The sequence below is a fragment of the Pygocentrus nattereri genome, chromosome 24 (assembly GCF_015220715.1).
Source record: "Pygocentrus nattereri isolate fPygNat1 chromosome 24, fPygNat1.pri, whole genome shotgun sequence".
NCBI lineage: Eukaryota > Metazoa > Chordata > Actinopteri > Characiformes > Serrasalmidae > Pygocentrus > Pygocentrus nattereri.
The window spans coordinates 22306404-22328602 of NC_051234.1; the positions used below are offsets into that span (position 1 = coordinate 22306404).

At 39.3% G+C, this 22199-nt stretch overlaps 2 protein-coding genes across 8 annotated transcripts in view; both read left to right on the top strand.

Annotated features, from left to right (window-relative positions):
- Positions 1 to 12802, top strand: part of sulf1 (sulfatase 1) — a 69950-nt gene extending 57148 nt beyond the window's left edge. Inside the window, exons 15-21 of one of the 7 annotated variants that reach the window (XM_017717802.2) lie at positions 1141 to 1218; positions 4026 to 4198; positions 5177 to 5319; positions 6116 to 6239; positions 8909 to 8942; positions 10221 to 10274; positions 10890 to 11071. In XM_017717802.2, the coding sequence (XP_017573291.1) occupies positions 1141 to 1218; positions 4026 to 4198; positions 5177 to 5319; positions 6116 to 6239; positions 8909 to 8942; positions 10221 to 10274; positions 10890 to 10923 (640 nt within the window). In that variant the 3' untranslated portion in view covers positions 10924 to 11071. Of the gene's footprint in view, positions 1 to 1140; positions 1219 to 4025; positions 4199 to 5176; positions 5320 to 6115; positions 6240 to 6754; positions 6810 to 8908; positions 8943 to 10220; positions 10275 to 10889 lie in introns of those variants that run through there. The other 6 variants (XM_017717811.2, XM_017717819.2, XM_017717776.2 and 3 more) reach the window with 6 other exon arrangements.
- Positions 12803 to 18023: 5221 nt separating this feature from the next.
- The window catches only part of LOC108438397 (solute carrier organic anion transporter family member 5A1), a 75196-nt gene continuing 71020 nt past the window's right edge, over positions 18024 to 22199 (top strand). The window contains exons 1-2 of the mRNA XM_017716191.2: positions 18024 to 18105; positions 18560 to 19975. Of these exons, the coding sequence (XP_017571680.1) occupies positions 19021 to 19975 (955 nt within the window). The 5' untranslated portion in view covers positions 18024 to 18105; positions 18560 to 19020. The remainder of the gene's footprint in view (positions 18106 to 18559; positions 19976 to 22199) is intronic.

The window sequence follows — 22199 nt, forward strand, 5'->3', positions numbered from 1 at the left end:
CTCCGGCCAGCTGTGAATCTTCCATTTCTTACTTCCCAAACTGATGACATACATTATAACAGTAACACAGAAATGGCCATGTAGAACCCATTACATTTGAGCAGATTAATTTTAGGTTGTCTGAACTGGATTGCACTGATGGTCTGTCCAGTGTACTGCTTCTCTTTATACTAAAGCTACCAGGCAACAGTAATGGAATCTTAGCAAACTGCTGTCTATATCATTTTTTCCACATTTCTACAAAATTAAGTCATTGGGCTTTAGTCATTTAGGTTGGTTTGATGTGAATGGTTCATGCTAGAGAAACGTAGCTACTCAGATTTCTTTAGTGTGGTGGTGATGGATAGGAACCAGGGTTCTCAATGGCTTCAATGCAAATACACATTTTTTAGGTACCTACATGTTTGGAGATGTAATGTTAATGATGGTAAAACAGTGGTTAAACGGAAAAAATGAGTTGCCCATAAATGTCTCAGGCATTAGGCAGCATTTTCATAACTATTTCATGCCCTGGCTTTCTGTGAGGAGGCTTTTAGAGGCATTAAACTGTGGTTCCTGTCACAACCACTGTGAACAATTCTGGCTCTAGAACAAAACATTTAATTTCAAACTGCTCTGACTGACTTTGTTTACATATGAACTATTTTTACTTATACATACATTTTGAAAAATCTTGTTTGAAGCTCAAGTAGACTTGCTGATATGGCTTCTGACACTATGTCTATAAAATTGGTCAAACTGTACATTGCTGAAAGTGTACTGACAGCTCTCTTGAGCCATCTTCAGTTAGAATTTGCTTCAGTCCAGGCTTATGCTGTTTTCTGAAATTGTTAACGTAGCTGTTAGATAGAGGCAAATATATGATGTCTTAATGCCAACTGGTGACTATAAGCCTCCACTTGTTGGTAAGCCCCAGAGCTCCAGTCCAACAAGCACATACACATCTGGTTCAACTCCTCTGTTAATTGCAACATTTGATAAGTGTGTTTGAGTAGAACATCTACCAAACAGTGCAGGATACTGGCCCTCCAGGACCGTGACTGTGCAACGCTGTCTTAGACCTTCAAGTGCATTTGATGTGAGTGGGCAAAAGCATACTTTTAAAGTATAAACTCAGTGCTGTTCTCTCTTCATTAAAAGCAGCTACTATAGCAAAGAGAGAGGGCACAGAAACAAGCCTGAGAGAGTGAAGAGCAGGAGCCATCTCCATCCCTTTAAGTGAGTTTCTCACAGCTGTTTGTGTCATTGTCCACCTTTGTGTGTGGTGTCTGTGTCCCCACTAAAGTCCCTTTAAACACTGCTGGGTCAAGTGTGCAGTATTTTGGGTGTCTTTTATATCATCACTGTTGGAACAAAAAAAACGATTTATTTACTTCTTTGTTCAAAATGTTTCAGCATAATTTCAAAATACCAGTTCAGCCATTTAGAAATTTCATGACAAATGGCCCAACAGTCCAAAATGATTTGTTGTTGAATGTTAAAGATTTAGTTTTTTCCCTCTCTTGTAAAGTTACTTTCTGAAGATACAAGGTTTTTGTTCCAATACTGACAATGTTACGGGTTTATGGTGGTTACCTTGTCACGTGTCAGTGCATTTACAGCGGGTGAAATAAGTATTGAACACATCACCAATTTTCTAAGTAAAAATATTTCTAAAGGTGCTATTGACAAGAAATTGAAACCATAGATGTCCATAAATTATGTGTAATAATGAGAAATGACACAGGGAAATCGTATTGAACACATGAAGAGAGAGAGGTGCAAAAAGCCATGGAAAGTCATGACACCAGCTGAAAGTAATTAGAAAACAATCCTGACACAAATTAATATCCGCTGGTTCAACTGATGGCCTTTAAAAAGTGTCCAAAAACCAGTGAGCTCTCTCAAGACCTTTCACAACCTTACTGTTGCAAAACATAGTGATGGCATTGGTTACAGAAGAATTTCTAAAGTACTGAAGGTTCCAGTGAGCACTGTTGGGGCCATAATCCAGAAGTGGAAACAACATAATTTCACCATAAACTGGCCACGACCAGGTGCTCCCTGCAAGATTTCAGACAGAAGAGTTTAAAGAATTATCAGAAGAGTTGACCAAGAGCCAAGGACCACTTGTGGAGAGCTACAGAAAGACCTGGAATCAGCAGGACAATTGTTTCAAAGAAAAAGTAATGCATTCAACCGCCATGGCCTGTATGCACGCTCACCACGCAAGACTCCACTGCTGAAGCAAAAGCATGTTAAGGTGCGTTTGAAGTTTGCTCAACAATATTTAGACAATTAGCCTGTGAAATACTGAGAGAAATATAGTTGGTCAGATGAGACCAAAATTGATCTCTTTGGATGCCGTAATACACACCATGTTTGGAGGTCAAAAGACACTGCATATCAACCCAAAAACACCACACCAACAGTGAGGTTTGGAGGTGGGAACATCATGGTGTGGGGCTGTTTTTCAGCTTTTGGCACTGGCACGCTTCATATAATTGAAGGAAGGATGAATGGACAAATGTACTGAGACATTCTTGATAAAAATCTGCTGCTATCTACCAGGATGATGAAGATGAAACGAGGGTGGACATTTCACAGAACCTTGGGGATTTGAAGAGTGTTTGTGTGGAACAATAAGCCAAAATTACACCTGAGCAATGCATGCGACTAGTTTCTCCGTACAGGAGGCGTCTTGAAGCTGTCATCACCAGCAAAGGCTTTTGTACGAAGCATTAAATAAATTTCAGTGAGTGTGTTCAATACTTTTTCCCTCTGTCATTTCCTTAATTTATGGACATCTATGGTTTGATTTCGTTGCCTGTGTGGATTGGATGGGTTGTTACCGACATCTGGTGAGAATTTCATGTAACTAGCACCTTTAGAAATATATTTACTTAGAAAATTGGTGACGTGTTCAGTACTTATTTGACCCGCTGTATATGTGGTGCACAAGTCTCTGAATCCACAGCATGGTCCTGAGCTTTCTTTGTGTTTTTTGTGAATGCCTTTGAAAGCAACTGAGAGAGTTTATTGGAGAAACGTGGCTGATGGCGCCACAGTACATCAGACGTGGACACTGTCCAGTGGTTGTCGTTTGTGGTGTTTGTGTGTGTCCTGCAGTCCAGCAACAGAAAAGCCAAGCAAACAGGATCAAACTTGCGTCCCTTTCAGGAGTTTTGAGTAGAGCACAGGTCTGGAAGCCATCTGCAGAGGAATGGATCTGAACAGTGCAACAGCACTGTATATCAAGGAGGAGAGCATGCTTATTAGCTAGGGGTCCATATCCTGCATTTAAATGTAATCTAAGGCTGTATTCGAAGTAGCGTACTGTTATGTATACTGCACCAATATATGCTGCATACTGTATGTTACTTCATAGGAGTTTATAGTGTCTAGTAAACAAAACAATGTCAGATTTCATGATGAATGGACCAACAGAAATGCCCCAATGCTCCAAAATAGCTTGGAATAAAATCTCTTTACATTACATTAACTCATATTAAGAATAAAGGACATTTGTGCCTCCTGTAATTTTGGAAAATCATTAGATAGTGACAGTTTGCTAAAGAAGATCATTTCATATTCATTTCATTTGTTGTAAAATGATCTAGTTTGACTGAATAATAAGCAAGAACGCCTCACACTGTGCAAGTTGGTTGGTCAATTTTAAATGACAGTTTAACCATGTTCTTAATGCAGTACATTAACTTTATTAAATAGACAAAGTAATCAAACCCACCTCAACACCAGTAGAGAAAACTGATGGAGCTCCAGCATTGCACTGAGTGCAGCAGCAGGACACTCTGTCTTTTTATTTTGTTCATGTATCATAAAAGGCTGAATCCAGAGCTGTTATGTCCTCATGAAATGGCCACATTGCATTTTGAGTTGCAGTGTATGAGATGAAAGCTCTGGCTGTATATTGGAGTATCCGGCCAGAGTAGTAAGTCATGTTTACTGTACTGGAGAAAGTTGGCCACTTACTGCATATTATTTGCAGTCAAACTCAGTTTAAACATATTGTGTGTTTTCCACAGGGAGGTCGTGCAGGAAGTGGACAGCAAAGCCCAGCTCTATAACGAGATTCGCCGCAGAAAGAAGGAGCGAAAGGAGAGGAAGAGGCAGAGGAAGGGAGATGACTGCAGCTTACCTGGACTCACCTGCTTCACACACAACAACGACCACTGGCAGACTGCCCCCTTCTGGAACCGTACGACACTGCACTCACTGACAGATACACTTACAGATTAAAGTACAGATAACCGCCTCAGTGTTCCAGATCCAGGGGTCTGTCTCACCATGCACCATGCATTTCTTACTTACCCAGCTAACTTTACGCTTAGTTGGATTTTTGGATTCTTGGTGTCGCTTTTTCACTGTTATAAATGCTGTACTTTCTACATATTTAGGTAGTATGATTTTTTTATTTTTTTTTTGTCCCCATTCTTGGGCGACTTTTCATGTTTCCTATGGTTGGTGGTCATAAACGTCACGTTTTCATGAGCATTGGCCTGAATCTAAAGCAAGATTAAAAGGGAAACTTTGTTAGCCACATGTGTTTTTAGGTTTTTCTGAAGCTGAAACTCAGACAGAAAACTTAAGTTAAAGCTGCTTTGTTAGACAGACCCCAGATCCACTACTACTTGTCCAACAAGCCAAAAGAAATGACATAACGCTAAAACAACAATACAAAACATGTCTTTATCATTTTCTCCTCTATTTTTGTCTCCAGATGTTCTTTTTTGAGACGTCGTTAACAGATGTTTTTTTTTCCTTTCACTTGAGCATCTTAGACAGCACAACGGCACAGCAATAACTCAAGTTGTTAACTAGAGCTGACACTGCTTTCAGTGTATCTGTGTAGTAGTGAATGAGAACTGTTTTGCATCACAATGTTTTTATATACAACGAGTTCTTTTCTGGCAGGAGCTCACACAAACACAGAAAATGTAATAAAAACATAGAATATAATTTCACAAAATGCAATAAAACTGTCCTTATGAATATACATGAACTAAATATATAGCAGAATAACAGTATGAAAGCAGTAGCTGCGCTGAGGAATATCAAATACATGAATGTATGAATGGAAATTCACCTAAGAAAATGATTTGTTTATTTTCCATCAGGTTAAGGGTTGTAGTTTCTGCTTTGCAGCAGGAAAATGACTTATAATTTCTTTGTGCAGTGGGAGGTTTCTGTGCCTGCACTAGCTCCAATAACAACACTTACTGGTGCCTGAGGACCATTAACGACACCCACAACACGCTCTTCTGTGAGTTTGCTACCGGATTCCTGGAGTACTTTGATCTGAACAGTGACCCCTACCAGGTGAGTCACACTAACTTCATCACAAATAAATGCTCATTTCTATAACAGTAACAATTCACCATTCATCGTCTTTATTATGCAGTCCAGTGCAAAATGCGTTCCTGGTCAGACGTTATGTTGATTTTCTCTGTGATGTTAAATTTAGCTAAATAAATTGGCATATTTATGGTTGGTTCTTCATAGTTATTTTCTTATTTTCTGGCTGTCATTTGACTGGGGGTGCACACACCTTTGCACAAGACTGTATTTAGAGATGCTTTGTTTTGGGTTATGTATGTTATATAGTTACTCCACTACTAATAATGATAATAATAACAATAATCATACAATTAGACATCACTTTTGCCATGGTGATGCAGCCCAAAGGTAGATATAAATCAACGTAATATAAATAAATTATAATGGAAAAAAGATATTAAACGGAAAAATCAGTAAATAAAGAGATGAGCATCAATGGTAAAGAAACCCTTAAATTTATAATTAATTAGTTATATATATATATATATATATATATATATATATATATATATATATATATATATATATATATATATAGCTGTTGTTGGAACAAAACCTCATATCTCCAAAATGGTATCTCACAAAATGGTGCTGTTTCTTTTGGTCCATTCATTTTGAAATTTACACAGGCACTTTGAGAGATATATATATATATATATAGATTGTGTGTGTGTGTGTGTGTGTGTGTGTGTGTCTCTACTCTATAACTACTCAGGCACAGCCTGTACTTTCTTTTTGCTTGGCAATGAGTCACTGACTGGATGTTATGTGGTTACAGTTGACAAATGCAGTTTACACAGTGGACAGAGACGTCCTGAACCAGCTCCATCTGCAGCTGATGGAGATGAGGAGCTGTCAGGGTCATAAACAGTGCAACCCCAGACCAAAGAACCCAGATGCAGGTACTACAGCTGTTTTATTTTATTTTAATTAGTTATTTTATATATTTTTTATTCTCTACCAGTGCAAGTGAAATTTTCAAACATGCTAGACCATCTTGTTGGCTTAGAGGCTCAAATTGACATATATGACATTTGGGTGTTGATTAGGAAATGACTCTGTGCATCATGAAAATGTCAGACTATTTTGTTTCAAAATAGATCACTAATTTTATTTGTCATATATATAAATATAAAATATTTTATATTTTATATATATATATATATATATATATATATATATATATATATATATATATATATATATATATATAAAATTAGTGCAAAGTCCTAAAATGCCTGTATGGCCCAGCATGTTTTCCTCTAGCTCTGTGTGGTGTTGCATGCTGCATGCGAACAGCCCTGAGCCACATGATGACGTGTGCCAGTGTGGTGGTATTAGGTGGAGGGTTCTACACCAAATTCTTTCTCCTGTTCCTCATCCTCCTTTAATGACTCCTGTTTTATTCCCTCACCAGGAGGCCATGTGCTCACTGTGCTTTGTTTCTCTCTTCTTTAAAGGCAAGGCCAGATGCTTGGCGATCTTGTAAATGCCAGCATTAATGATATGATATGAAATGTTTTGTGTATCTTTCTCATTGGTCGCTGACGTTTGCTGGTCCATATAAACCTTGTGTTCTATGTAAAGTATTTAGAAGAAATATCTTGCAATATCATTGACTCATCATGTACTGTGTTCATTTTGGGTGAGGAATTAAAATATGATACAGTTAAAAAATAAAGAAAAAACTTTGAGCTGCTTAGTTTGGAGACTTATTTGTGCCATCATTAGGTTCAAGATGGCTGACATTTTTTGTAGTATATCTCTCTCTGTGGTGAGCCGCTCTGCTGCACAGCTGACCATTAGTGTCCACTGTGGGTAGGAATCTCTGACCTCTTGATAATGTGATTTAATTGTTCTTTAGGAAACATTTTTGGATTAAAATGCACTGAATAACAAATGACTGGGGGAACTTTTTACACACGCTATCATGGTTTTAACCTTTTTATGTTTGTAAATAGCACAGAATTTTCTTTGTCCCCCAAATAAGTGGATTATTAAACGTTATTTAAAACAATTTTAACATTCCTTCAAATGATTGCATTGTAGTGGTCACTATATTTAAGCCTATATATTGCTGCTGTCAGAAGAAAACCTTGTATCTCCATTTTTGTCATTTTTTCAGTTTTCAACATAATGTAACAATGCCTGTTGGCTTTTACATTGTGTGTAAATTTCAAGAAGAATGGACCAAAAGAAACAGCCCAGAATGACTTGGAAAAATGTCTGGTTCCATTGACTTACATTAAAAGTAAAGTAGGTTTTTTCCTTCTCCTGTAAAGCTACCATTTTGGAGATACAAGGTTTTGTTCCACCAACAGCGATATATTGATTTTGCTAGTCCACTACAGATTATCTACATAGATAACGTTGCTGGCCCTCTCCATTTTTTTTCATTTTTTTTTCTTTCCACACATCATTTGATGAACATATTATGATCCATGATGAATGGATGACTAGAAATGCTCCAAAATCACTTGGAACAGAATCTATTTAAATTAACTTGCATCAAAAGTTAAGAATGTTGTCTACTAAAAAAACAAATCTATATTGGAGATACTGAGGTGATACAGTTATGTGCTTACATTTTTAACAAACAGCATGAGAATTAAGGCCTTTAAGGCTGGATTAAATAGAATTAATTACAGTTCACTTGAAATTTTAGTTGAATGTAAATACAAACTGATTTGTCTACAGTGGACTACCAGAATATAGTGTTATCATTATACCTGAGGAATTCCACCAATTTCAATATTGCTGCATAATTTAGCTGTTGATGTAAAAATCTTTGAAAACACTTTGGTGTGAAATGGTTCATTGTAGAAAAACTTACCTGCCCAGACGTATTTACAGTTGTGGTGATGGGAACCAGGGATCACAATGACTGCAATGGAAGTATAGACATTTACTATCCAAAACCACCTTCTAAGGTTTTTATGTAATGATGATAGTAAAATAGTGGTAAATCTGGAAAATAGGTTTTCTTTGGGGGCCCTGCCTATATCACTTATCTTGAAAGTATCATGAAGTCTTTGTTTAAAATTTTACAAAACCTTTCTGTAATGGGGGATTGTAGAGGCATTAATCTCTTCAGACATCTGGTTCCTATCACCACTGCTGTGAATAATTCTGACTAGGTTTTTCTATATTGAAGCATTTAGCATCAAACGCCCTCCGAATATCTTTACATCATACCCTTTTAACTATGCAGAATTTTTGAACAATTCCCTTCAATGCTAACTATAACAACAGCATTGGTGTGGCATTTGACTGTTTTTACAAACGCGTATTCATATGCCACCTTTAACAGTATATTTACTTTGACACTTGATGATAACCTTTTCTGATTTATTCCAGTGGATCTTCCTGTGTCCCACCATCCATCTTTATACAGCCCAGTCTCCCTTATCAGTCCTTTCTACTCACTGCGTCTTCCCTAACAGCATTTCTCCTTAGGGGCTAAATGCCATGCATGAAGATCTACATCATGAATGTTTCTTCATTTAACTTTTTTTCTCTTTGTCCACGATTGACACATTAACATTCAAATTGCTCTTATTTTCCTAATCAGGGAGTAAAGATGGAGGAAGCTATGATCCACACAGGTATCCACCCTTTTTGATTTCATCAGTGGCTTTTTTTTCCCCCTTGTAACTGCATGATCCAGCGCATTTCCACTAATGTACTAGGACGCATCAAGCTAAACATGTTTGTGCATGCTGGATTGCGCTAACATTAATTCAATAGTTCATTTTCATAAATGAGAAATTATGAATACGCAAGCTGATGTTACAGCCTTGTAAATCTGCTCATTGACTCACTGTGAGTACATGTCCTTTTTAATTATTAATATATATGATTTAGCTCTTCCTAAATGAAGGGGAATCAATGGTGCTTAAGCAAGTAGTACATAACTGAACACTATTTAATCTACTGAATAAGGGAAAAGCTGTGAAATATTTTGGACCATGTTAATTATAGGGCTGCAATTTCCATGCAACTCCTTGAAACAAAAAGTCCAGGTTCAGAATCAACCTCTATTTTGACAGCTAGTGTTGTTGATGTAGCCTGATGTTTTACCATCAGTTTTGTATCAGCTTTACCATGACTTTCAGTAAAGAGTCCAGGCATAAAGCTGCTGCTGCTGTTTTCTATTCCTAACTATTAACTGAAACCTGGTTAGACTGCAGCTATCATGCAGTCAGTGATGTATCTAGAAGTCCTAGATTGATGTTTTTTTTTTTTTCCCCTCACTAAATTAGTCCCACCCTTTGGAAATCAAAATATCATTGAATCCCTTTGTCATTTCCAAATGATGTTGAAAGTCCGTCTAATGTCCAGGCCTTCAGTTCGGCTCCTGAAGTTCTAACCAATGTGGGAGCTTGCTTGGCAAGATTTCTGAGATTTTAACCTCTTTCCAACTAAAACAAGGAAATGTATGTATATACATGTATATAAATGTATATACTCTCTCAACAAGCATTATGATTCTATTACATAGAAATAAGCTAATTAACTTTTTTAGTTCTCAAAAATTCTGAGGGCCCTGAGAGTTCCCCACACTCACGAATAGATCCACTGTTGTGAATAGACTGGACAAACAAACCACAAGTTGATTTCAAGAAATAGCCTTTTCTTTAACTCTTACATTTTAGTACAAACATGATCCCAAATTGAGTCAGAAAGTGAAAACCAAGGTTTACATTCATTCAAGCATTTGTAGTAAAATGCAATCATATCTCAAGCTTCAATAATAATTAGACACTGTAGCTCCTCTTCTGTTTTACTGCCCTACTCTACTGTTCTACTTTTCATTACCTTTTTTATTTACTTTTTGCCTCATCTTTCTCGACGTTCCTGTTTTTGGCTTACCTGCTTACCAGGCAACAGCAGCATCGAAAGTGGTCAAAGTTGAGGAGGCCAAGCCTTTCGTCCCTGTGAGTCTCTAAGACTGTAACTCCATGCATCTCCATAATCTCCATACTCATCCCACCTAGATCTCCATATCGTAGAGTTTGAGTGCGTGGTACACACACAGTTCAGTGCAGAGATTAAAGGCGTGGATATGCTGCCAGTGTCTCAGCAAACACTGCTTTGGGAATGCTCATTCAATCAAGGCTTTTCACCTTTCCACTTAAAGCTGCAATCTTCCTTTTTCTCCTTCCTCCATGTGCTCCTTTTTTCTTCCTTACTTCTTTATTCCAGGTTGCCTGGACTTTTCCTTTCAAACCCCATAAAGGCATCGTTTGAGGTTTATTACTTTTTTCATTGCGTAGGAGGCTTTGCACAGTCTGCTCGTGCTATGACGGGTCAAGAATGTCAGAACATTTGTCCATTTCCGATGCTCACTGCTTCAGAACATAGACGCATTCTTTCTTACTGGTCCCAAGCAAAGCACTGCAGTGATGTGGTGGGGCACTAATAATTTCATGGCCTTTACACCATAATTGGCTAAGGCCATGCATGAGTGCATGATTTTAGACACAATCGATCTGCTTCTTCATAATTGTTGTCCCTCCAGAGCTTCCTAACTCTGTTGCGTCTCTCTCCAGTGCACAGCCAGCATGGGATGGACGAAAAGGTTAAGCTGCCTAACTTCACAGAGCAGGAGGACGTGGACTGGCAGGGACTGGCACGACTTTACAGTGTGAACGACAGTCTGTTTGAACACAGGCACAACTACAGTCCCAGCCTGGAGGACTGGACCAACTTTTGGAAGGATGTAGATAGGATGTTTGCACTGCTGAGCGATTTAAAGCAACTCAATGGGACCAATAAGTTTGACCCCCTGGATGAGCTGGGCTCCGGGGCAGGGGGTCCAGAGGAGGCCAGTGGAGCTGAGGTCTTAAGGGACGCTTGGACCACTGTAATTACCACCGGACCTCAAATCATGACCCTTACTGTCCCTAAAGCAAACAGATCTGGGGAGCTAAACCAGAGTGATTGGACCCCTGTAATTACCACAGGACCTCAGATAATGACCCCCAGTGCTCCTAAAGTGACCCTTAAATCTGCCAACGAACTTCCAGAGGGGTTCCCAACTGAGTCCACACCCAGTAGGGTCTTCTCTAGGGGGGATACATGGGCTCAGCAGCTGGAGAATGAACTGGCTGCAGATGGAATGACCTTCAGTGGCAATGGCCTGACTGAACTGGAGACCCATCACCATGATTTCCTTCAGTCCAGCTCCAGTGGCCTCCAGAGAGTCGAGTTGGATCTCAGTCAGGCCACTGACCACCACAAAGACAAAGAGGAACAGGAGGAGGACATTTTTGAGGCCCAAGGCCTACTTCCCCTATCCACAAAGCCAGAAAATCTCCCAGAACAGGCTAAAATGCCTCCAACCAGGCCTTCACAACAACCTCTTCACGTTCAAAGGTCTCAGGACCCTCATCTGGACCCTCAAAAACCTTTGGACTCCGAGGGCAGTGGCCTGGGTCCTTCTCCCTCCAACAAATCCCTCTGAGAAAGGCCTGCAAGCAATGTACTGTGAAAGCCAGTCACCCAGAGACACTAAAAACCCTCCCAGCTGGGGAGAATCATATAATTGAATCCTAATGTTATTGTTTTATTTTTTTACAGGTGCTTCCTTTTAGTAGAGGTCAGTGTTATGTTTTGTAAGATATAAATATAAGAAAAAATATATATATTTAGAGATTGAGCCTTAATGCAGCTTGAATGCTGGGGTTGTATTTCAAATTTCAAGCAGAAAATGCCAGCAAAAGTATATTTTAAATCTATTTTTTAAGGAAAAGCAAGTTTTATTTGGATGAAACCATTGCACTCAGTCATAAGGAGAAGTGTCCCAATACTAAAAGTTATGATGCACTTTTCAGACCTACTTGTCATAACATTATATAGAAGACTACATACGCCAGACTTCATTACAAATAAATATTAAGGGTTGGAAATGCCTGATCAACTAATGCCCAGATTAATATTCACCTTGGTTTAGTAAATATCTGACTGGAAGTGTTGCTGGTACTTTTAAGCTGTTCTGTTTGTAATGTTCATGTCTTGGTTGTTGTTTATGGTACACCACATTGCTTGAGCACAGTTTGTCAATCACATTGGTAACAGGTAGTGGTTAAACTAGATGGTGATGGTTATGGTTCATTTGGTTCATGCAACAAATCAGTACACATCAACACACAAGTGCACATTCTGTACGTCCCAGTACAGATCCATATCATAACCAGTATAATCATATACAATCCAATTCAGTGCCAAATTCTGGATTTATTTTTCTTCCAGACAGCCATTGTTCAGTGTATCTGACTATTGTCCTTCATTTTAGAAAGAAATTAATTGCTTAAGTAAAGCCTTTAGTTAGTTCTGGAATGATCTTCCCAAACCGCAGAAATTATTGAGGTTTTTTTTCATGTTTTTATTCATTGGAGGTTGAAACAATTCTGGCTTCTGGAAAGCCAAGAGGCTGTTATGAAATAAACACTTGTCAAACATTGATGTTGCTTTTTTTTTTTTGAGCCCCAAGATGATTTAATGTTACAACTCCAATTCCAATGAAGTTGGGACATTGTGAAAAACATAAATAAATACAGAATATGATAATTTGCAAATCCTTTTCAGCCTATATTCAATTTAATACACTACAAAGACAAGATATTTAATGTTCAAACGGATAAACTTTATTGTTTTTTGCAAATATTCACTCATTTTGAATTTGATGCCTGCAACACGTTCCCAAGAAGTTGGGACAGGGGCAACAAAAGACTGGGAAAGTTGAGGAATGCTCAAAAAACACCTGTTTGGAACATTCCACAGGTGAACAGGTTAATTGGAAACAGGTGAGTGTTATGATTGGATATAAAGGGAGCATCTCTGAAAGGCTCAGTCATTCACAAGCGAGGATGGGGCGAGGTTCACCACTTTGTGAACAACTTCATGAGCAAATAGTCCAACAGTTTAAGAATGTTTCTCAACGTGCAATTGCAAGGAATTTAGGGATTTCATCATCTACAGTCCATAATATCAAAAGATTCAGAGAATCTGGAGAAATTTCTGCAAGTAAGCGGCAAGACAGAAAACCAACATTGAATGCCCGTGACCTTCGATCCCTCAGGTGGCACTGCATTAAAAACCCACATCATTATGTAACGGATAAAACCACATGGGCTCAGGAACACTTCAGAAAACCACTGTCAGTGAAGACAGTTCGTCGCTCCATCTACAAGTGCAAGTTAAAACTCTGCCATGCAAAGCGAAGCCACATATCAACACCCAGAAACGCCGCCGGCTTCTCTGGGCCCGAGCTCATCTGAGATGGACTGACGCACAGTGGAAAACTGTGGACGTCGTGTCCTCCAGGCCAAAGAGGAAAAGGACTGTCCGGATTGTTATCAGCGCAAAGTTCAAAAGCCAGCATCTCTGATGGTATGGGGGTGTGTTAGAGCCCATGGCATGGGTAACTTGCACATCTGTGAAGGCACCATTATTGCTGAAAGGTACATACAGGTTTTGGAGCAACATATGCTGCCATCCAAGCAACGACTTTTTCAGGGACGTCCTGCTTATTTCAGCAAGACAATGCCACGCCACATTCTGCACGTGCTACAACAGCGTAAAAGAGTAGTAAAAGAGTGCGGGTACTAGACTGGCCTGCCTGCAGTCCAGACCTGTCTCCCATTGAAAATGTGTGGCGCATTATGAAGCATAAAATACGACAACGGAGACCCCAGACTGCTGAGCAACTGAAGTTGTACATCAAGCAAGAATGGGAAAGAATTCCACCTACAAAGCTTCAACAATTAGTGTCCTCAGTTCCTAAACACTTATTGAGTGTTGTTAAAAGGAAAGGTGATGTAACACAGTGGTAAACATGCCCCTGTCCCAACTTCTTTGGAACGTGTTGCAGGCATCAAATTCAAAATGAGTGAATATTTGCAAAAAACAAAGTTTATCCATTTGAACATTAAATATCTTGTCTTTGTAGTGTATTCAATTGAATGTAGGTTGAAAAGGATTTGCAAATCATCGTATTCTGTTTTTATTTATGTTTTACACAATGTCCCAACTTCACTGGAATTGGGGTTGAGAATCTCACAGCAACATGAGCATTATGTCTGAATAATAATTACACATAGAGATAAAGTTATTGAAACAGTCTTTTCTTGCCAGGCCACCAATGGGGTAATAGCTGTGCTTTCACTTAACACTAGATTTGCATGCATATTTGCATATCCCACTTTTTTTATTTTTGTAGTTTGCAAACAAGTTGGAACAGACAAAAATGCACCCACAAAACAGCAGATTACATTAAAAAAGGCTATGAAAATGTATAATCATTTATTATTATTATTATACAATATTTGCAAACAACTTATAAAAATATTGGTAAGGTGAACAGAACGGGCTGACATCCAATCAGCCACTTGTTACTATACAATTACTGAACACTGGTTATTGTATATAATAGGCCCCCATGTAATTGGTCTTTTTAATGATCTATGTAGTTGTTCATTGATCATACCACTCATATACTCAGGAAAGACTGTTGTGAATAATATGTGTAATTTATCACTGTAACAGTAACATTGGGGTCATATTGCCCACCCCTATTTTTACTGCTCCCACAGTCCAGTTTTCCTATTAGTGTCCATCTGCACAGTGATTGAAATGATACAAATGATACAGTTCAGCTGAAAGAGAAACTTCCCATCTGTTTTCTTTACAGTGGTGCTGATGGGAACCAAAGGTCACAATGTCTACAACACAAATATAGTTTTTTTATTTACTGTCCAAAACAACCAGAGAACTTAACATGTGTCTTCTGAGTTTTATATGTGATGTTGCTGAAGGTAAAATAGTGGTAAATCTGAAAAAGTAAGTATTCTTTGGGGACAATTTTGCCTTACAGCACTGCATGGACCTCTCCACCATCTCCAGAAGACGACGCCTTCTTGCATCTATCACAAAACAATGACTCAGGCAGCATACTTACATTACCTGTTAAAGATATCAGCTAAACTGAAAGGAGATGGTTTGTTATGAAGGCATGTTCAGTGCCTGTTATATTGTCCCTCACCATTTCTCATGTCTGGAAGGCCTTGGAAGCCTTTAGTTAGATGTCCACCTTATCAGAGACTCATTGCAATCCAGTCCCACTGCAAATCTCTGTTCTCATTCAAAGTGTCAGAAGAGTTTAGCATTCTGAATATACCATCCCGTTTTTAAATTGTTTCACTTTTATACCACGAGGTGTCGCCATTGTGTAAAAAATGTGATTAGTCCTGCCATCTGAAAGGTACTGTATGCGTTTTTATTGCACTGTAATTCTGCACATTTTGATGCACAATTTACTGAATTTTATTTACTGAACCTAACACACATATAATACATGTATAATTACACATCGGAGACGAGGTTACCGAAACACAATGGGATAATATCTGTGCTTTCACTTAAGGTTAGATGCTGTGGCAAAAATATATCATTATTCGTATGCACATTCATAAAACATATGTACCATACTACTTTTGCAAACTGTTGTTGGTTGTTGTTTGCAAACAATTTGGAACAGACAAAAACACACCCACAAAACAGGAGTGCTACATTTGAAAAAGGCTAAGGCTATTTATTATTATTATTATTATACAATAGTTGCAAACAAATTATAAAAGTATTGATTGAGGTGAACAGGATGATGTCTGAACAGACTGACATCCAATCAGCTACTTGTTACTATGTAGTTACAGTACACTTGTTGCATATCATTGGCCCCCATGTAATTGGGTTATTGGTAACGTAACACGTAACGTGTCATGTACAAAAGATACGGCACATTTATGTTCATGCTTTGTTTTACATGTTTTCCATTTTTCCAAATTGTGCACTAAATATTGCAGGAAAATGCCATATTTTGAGTGTGTTCTCTGTAGATGACGTGTTCACTTATTTTCACTTCAATCAACAAAACGTCACCTGACTGCAGGTCTTCAAACTTTTGCACATGACTGTAACTCAAGTATAGCCTCATATGAAGGCTGACCGCGTGTCTAAACGGATGGTGAAGCTCAGGGTGGCGTTCACCTTCACACTGCTTCACTGGCCTCCTTGTTAAAAACTTTCTTTTTGCTCCATTCACCAGAGAAAAGACACCTCTTCCAAATAATGATGCACTTCCCCCACATCCATTCAGAGGCAACAGCCCTGCAAACAATCACTTACATTTCTATTTTCCACTCCGCGCCTGTTATTGATTTGGATCCCTTCAGCTTGAAGTGATATAAAAGGTGATTGATCTGTTGCAGTGCAGATGATCAGAGGGGTTTTTAGGAAGGAGGGGATGGCATAATGACCTCTATTATTCTGCTGTGATTGTTCGGCCCACTGGCCAGTCCTTATCTGGGGAGAGAGTGACAGAAATAGAAAGATTAACCTATGAAAAGGGAGAAAGCAGATTCCCAAAGATTATTTAGGCCTCACGCCAGTTTATTGTGACTGTAAGGGAAAGCTGTTCGTGGTCTTTAGCTTCTATTCATAATACACAGTGCAGTCTGTAAATTATTTAACAGTGACTCCGTATTTCTTTTTTAGGCTCAGCAAGCCAGCAAGCTGAATGTGAAGTGAAACAGTGATTGTGACAAAGTGCAGAATGATTGTAAGAGGAGCAGCTCAAACAGAACCGGCTTACAGCATTGCCGAAAATGTCTTAATCATCATTACTGATTATGTGACAACAGCAGGATAAGGCGTACAGAAGCATCTTAATTGTTAGGACCCGAATAAACGCCTCAGAACTATTAAAGGGGAACACAAGATGAACACTAAGTCATTCAAAGTGGTTTTATGTGAAATGCTCAAGTCAGAACTGTTCACAGTGGTGGTGATGGGAACCGAACGTCCAAAGAATTGAATGCCTCTGAAAGCTCCCTCACAGAATGTTATTACATGGGATGGTTTTCAGTGAAATTCACTGCCTAATGTCAGACAATGTTTCATGTTAGTTTTGTGATAACGTTTCGGTCTTAAACACATTTTGATCACTATCTTAATCAACTCATGGTGGCGGGATACATGCAAGGCAACCCAAGGCAAACTAGTCCCTAAAGAAAACGTTTTTTTCCAGATTTTACCCTCAACATTTCATTAAAAACTCTGAAGACACATGTAGGCTCTGTTGTGATTTTGAAATCGTACGTTTCTCTATAAATGAACTACTTCATATCAAACCACTTAGCGTTAAACCACTCTGAAGGGTTTTGTTTACAACATTGAATTATAGTTACAGAAATGCTGAAGAACGGTGGATTTCCCCTTTTAGCACGTTCACAAACAAGTACTTTAACTTAAATACAAACGTGTACTTGTGCTTATGAGCAGTATTCACCTTTACTTAAGGTCAGAAGTGCTGTATTTTGCCTGCCTCTGTATTTTGTATACTGTTTAAAGCCTAGCATCTGTTAGCCTAGCTTGACGTTTGGCTAGCAGGCACATTTTCGTACTTGGACGTAACGAACGTTAGAGTGAATGTTAACTTTATAACCCCTACTTTAGATTTTATTAAGATTTTTAACATACAGACTTTCACTTGCTTCAAGTAAGCACAGTTTAAGAAGACGTCTTACTGTTGAGGCAACCCCAGCGGCTAAACAGCGCTAGCAGCGACGACTGGAGGGGGAAAAAAACTGCAAATCCCAGAAGTCAGTGCGAGAGTCTGCTTTTCTCCTCCCCTCCATCAAATCCGCAATCTCATTCACTCAGTGAGTGGCCGTGCTGGGGACAACAACATCTACCTCCCTTACCTCTGTAAGTACCGTCCCCTTATTCGGATCTCTTTCGTTCGCGTTTTCGTGTTCTTAACGGTTTTTCTTTAAGTTGTGGGTGCCGGTGGTCAGCTGATACCCCAGTCTTTCTTTTCTTTGGGCTGTCATTTCCAAAGCAGCTGAAGCTTTTCCCATTTTTAATGTGTAAAGTCGTGACTTGTGGGCTCGGGGGGTTTGTGGTGTCAGTCTTTGTCCAGCAGATGCTTCAGAAAATGAGGAGCGTTGCTTTTCTCGTCTCGTTTTTTTTCCTTGTCAGTGCTTTTGGTGGTCAGTCCGTTCTGTTCTTTGTCTCCTCAGTCAGCGGGCTGCCTGTGGACTGACTGAAACACGCATAGTCAGACTACTTGTAGCTTTGTGGACAGTTGAAATTATCAATGGCTCTGTGATTAATCATTCTTTTGTCATTCTGATCTTTCTTTTTCCTCATCTCGATTCAGGATAATGAGCAGCTGTTCCACAAAGTCAAGGGGAACGACCCCACACGGCGACCAGTAAAGGAGCTTTAGAATAAAACATCACCAGAAACCCTGATGGCCAAGAAGTTCCACTTAAGACGCCTCGTTCATCCATGTTTAATATGAAATACACTGAACACAACCAATTCCTGCTTGCTGCCTGATTACTGCCTTTAAGATGTGAGCCTGGCTTTGTTACATACTGTGGAAATGAATGAGCTGGGGTGCTTTAAATGATCTGATTATGTCCACTTTGCAAAAATGATTATTATTGTTAGGAAGTCAATTAAAACTATCAGCGTGTTTGGTTGAAAGGCATAGGGATCATACATGAAGCTTCAGTTATCCGTAACCGTTTATCTGGGCTGCCCGGCAAGCCTCATTGTCCTTTCTCCTGTGGCATTACGTTCTGAAGTGGAAGCACGTCTACGAGCTGAGTTAAAATGACTTCATCTGACAATGATGAGACTGGAAGTGACGTGTCGGTGTCTCTTGAGGTCAGCGACTTCCAAAGCCAATATGGTGACTCGGGAAGTTACTACAAATCCAAAAGTTTGCCTGTTCTCAATGGTGGATGTCCAGCAGGTGATGAGCCATTGGAATCAAGGATGGTCAGCACAACGCAGACTGCAATACACCTCGACCAGCAGTCAGTTTTCGGCGGGCTCCAGCAGAAAAGCGAATCCAGCCAGATTGACTCCCCAACCCGGACTGATTTTTCGCCCTCCATGTCCAGTATGGTGGGCCTGAGTAGTTCCCTGAGGCCTGAGACAAGCAGGGCCGGCAGCAAAAAGCTAGGCTTCTCCTTAGCAAGGCTTATGGACTTTCCAGCAAGGAAGTACGTCAGGGTGATCCTCTCAGACTCGAGATGTTTCCTCTTCTGCATGTGCTACCTGACTTTCATCCAGTCATTGATGGTTTCAGGTTACCTCAGTAGCGTGATCACCACCATAGAGAAAAGATACAGCCTCAGAAGCTCCGAGTCTGGACTGCTGGTCAGCTGCTTTGACATTGGAAGTCTTCTGGTGGTGGTTTTCATCAGCTACTTTGGAGGCAGGGGTCAGAGGCCACGTTGGTTGGCCGTAGGTGGGGTTTTTATAGCAGTGGGAGCTGCTCTGTTCTCCCTGCCCCACTTCATCTCACCCCCTTACCAGATCCAGGAGGTGAATTCTTCGACAGGAAACGAAGGCCTTTGCCTGACCGGCAATGGCAGTGGCCGGGACGCTCTGGCTGTCTCGTCCTGCCCACGAGACCAGGAGGGCAATGAACACTCCATCTATGTAGCGCTTTTCATCTGTGCCCAGATTCTGGTGGGCATGGGTTCCACCCCCATCTACACTTTGGGGCCGACCTACCTGGATGACAATGTGAAGAAGGAGAATGCCTCACTTTACCTAGGTAAGACCTTTTTTATCAGAGGTTGGTCATGTCAAAAAGCACAAAGCCAGATCCCATCATCCAAATGAAAATGGTTTGTAATAGTCAATTCAGTCTGGACTACACCTGTTTTGCAAGTTTTAGGGTTTTCCCTCAGCTCAGGAAGGGCTTATTAATTAAGTGTGGGAAATAATGTCATAATGCTTCACATTTTCACAAAACATATATTTCATGATCATTGTTTAAAAAATGAATCAAGGTCCATCATAATTATTATATAATTGCCTGATTCTAATTATTTAAGTTGTTTCTGCTTATCATTCACAATATGTTAGCAATAAACAATACGAATAGTAGGATGCAAAAACAATAGTAGTTCTAACCTCTGACTGGTGCTGTAAAACCTTTTGAGTAAAGTTTGTATATTTGAAATCAACTTTTTCTGTTGTCAATTGGGATCAAGTATCAACAGCTATGAAATAGTAGTGGGCTATATACCAGTTCATCTAATGTAGCAGTTGAAATTCTTTTTAAAGTATTAGTTTGATCATTACTGTTTTACCAGTTACCAAATGCAGATAATGTGATGTACAAACAGTGCAAAGCATGCTGATACCCTCACCTCTTGTGTAGTGAGTTGCAACCTAAGTCTGGTTTATTGTCAAAAAAGCAGACATCAGATTTTAAGTTAAGTTGAGTTAAATGGGGTAAAAGAGAGTGAAAGGACAAGCCAATCTCTTGGGGTTAGGTTAGCATAGAGACTAGCCAGCTTTTCGTGTGCACCACCTCTGGTGCTCATCGCTCAGCAAGCTGCTTCAGGCGATGCTATAATCTCGGCTTACAGCTAAAACTGATGTAATACGGCTTGTGATATTTACCAAATTCCAGCAGCATCTTGTGTTGGTAGATTTAAGGTAAATTGTAAGAGACGCACATAAAGACAAATTACTTTTGGACGCAAAACACCATCTAAAAACAGGCCTAATGTTTCTTATATGTATTGTATTCTGGAGGAATGAAGAATGTTCAGATGATGCAGGGCTACTATGCCAACATATACATACTTCATTCATGCTACTGTATTTGTAACCCTACAGGGTCAAATATTATGTTACTCCAGGGTAGACCTCGTCTCAATATGTACATTTTCATCAGCATTGGCCCAGCATTTCTGCAGCCCCCATCACGATATTTAATTTTAAAATCACAGCACAACAATTTGTCAACTTTTTTTGTTCAAGTCCTGCAAAAATACAGTTTTAAGAAGGAACAGGATGAAAAATCAGACAGTTGCAAAAATGAATGCATAAAGTAAGATGATGTCATAATAGACTGCCATCCAATCAGCTGCTTGTTACTATGCAGGTTATACAGTTATACACTTGTTGATGTTGTTGTTATTTATGTGCTTTACATAACTGGACTAAATCTGTCTCTTTTTATGATCCATGCAGTTGTTCTGTGTCCTAGAACTATTGACCATACCTCTCATGGACAGAAAAGTGCATTGATGTAATTTATCATGATCACTGTAACATTTTATTGCCCACCCCTGTAGTTATTAGCTGATTGGAATTGATCGGGTGGGTTTTAGTGCCAAACCATGTACTGCATTTGCCTCCTAAAGCTGCAGTGCTGTGTTACCTGCTTGATAGACATTTGTTACAAATTTCATGAGCTGACAAAATAGCAGGAAAGCAAATAAGCAGCTATTACTGATGCATATCGTATGAGCATGAGTCTGTAGCAGCAGATTTAGAGGTCACAAAGGAAACACACATGGACATCTAATCCACTCTCCTTCTTCTTCCAAACCCAGTGTCATTTAGCTTAACCTCTATAACCCTTTGGTTTTATGCTTTATGTGCATGTCCTTTCGTTGTAGCTGAGCTGTTGTATGGGAATGCTGCAGGTAGTGGTGCACAATTTTCCAATGTATTTTTATTTTGACTGATCTCTGTGGCAGTTTAGTGACGTAATTAATTAAGTACATGCACGATGTATTTGAATGTTGAATGTAGTATGTAAAAACTTTAAATTTTAAAGGGTTAAATTTTCACCCTACACTCATGTCACATATGGAAACTAAGCAGCAAAAGCAGTTTAGTTTAATTTTTATGACATCTCAAAAATCAAACCGTTTACAGTTATCAGCCTTTTCAGCTTACAGCAGTTTAGCCCACCTGTTCACGCTAAAATTATGAATCTTTCGGTGCTGGAGTGCTTTTTGAATTAGGCACAACAC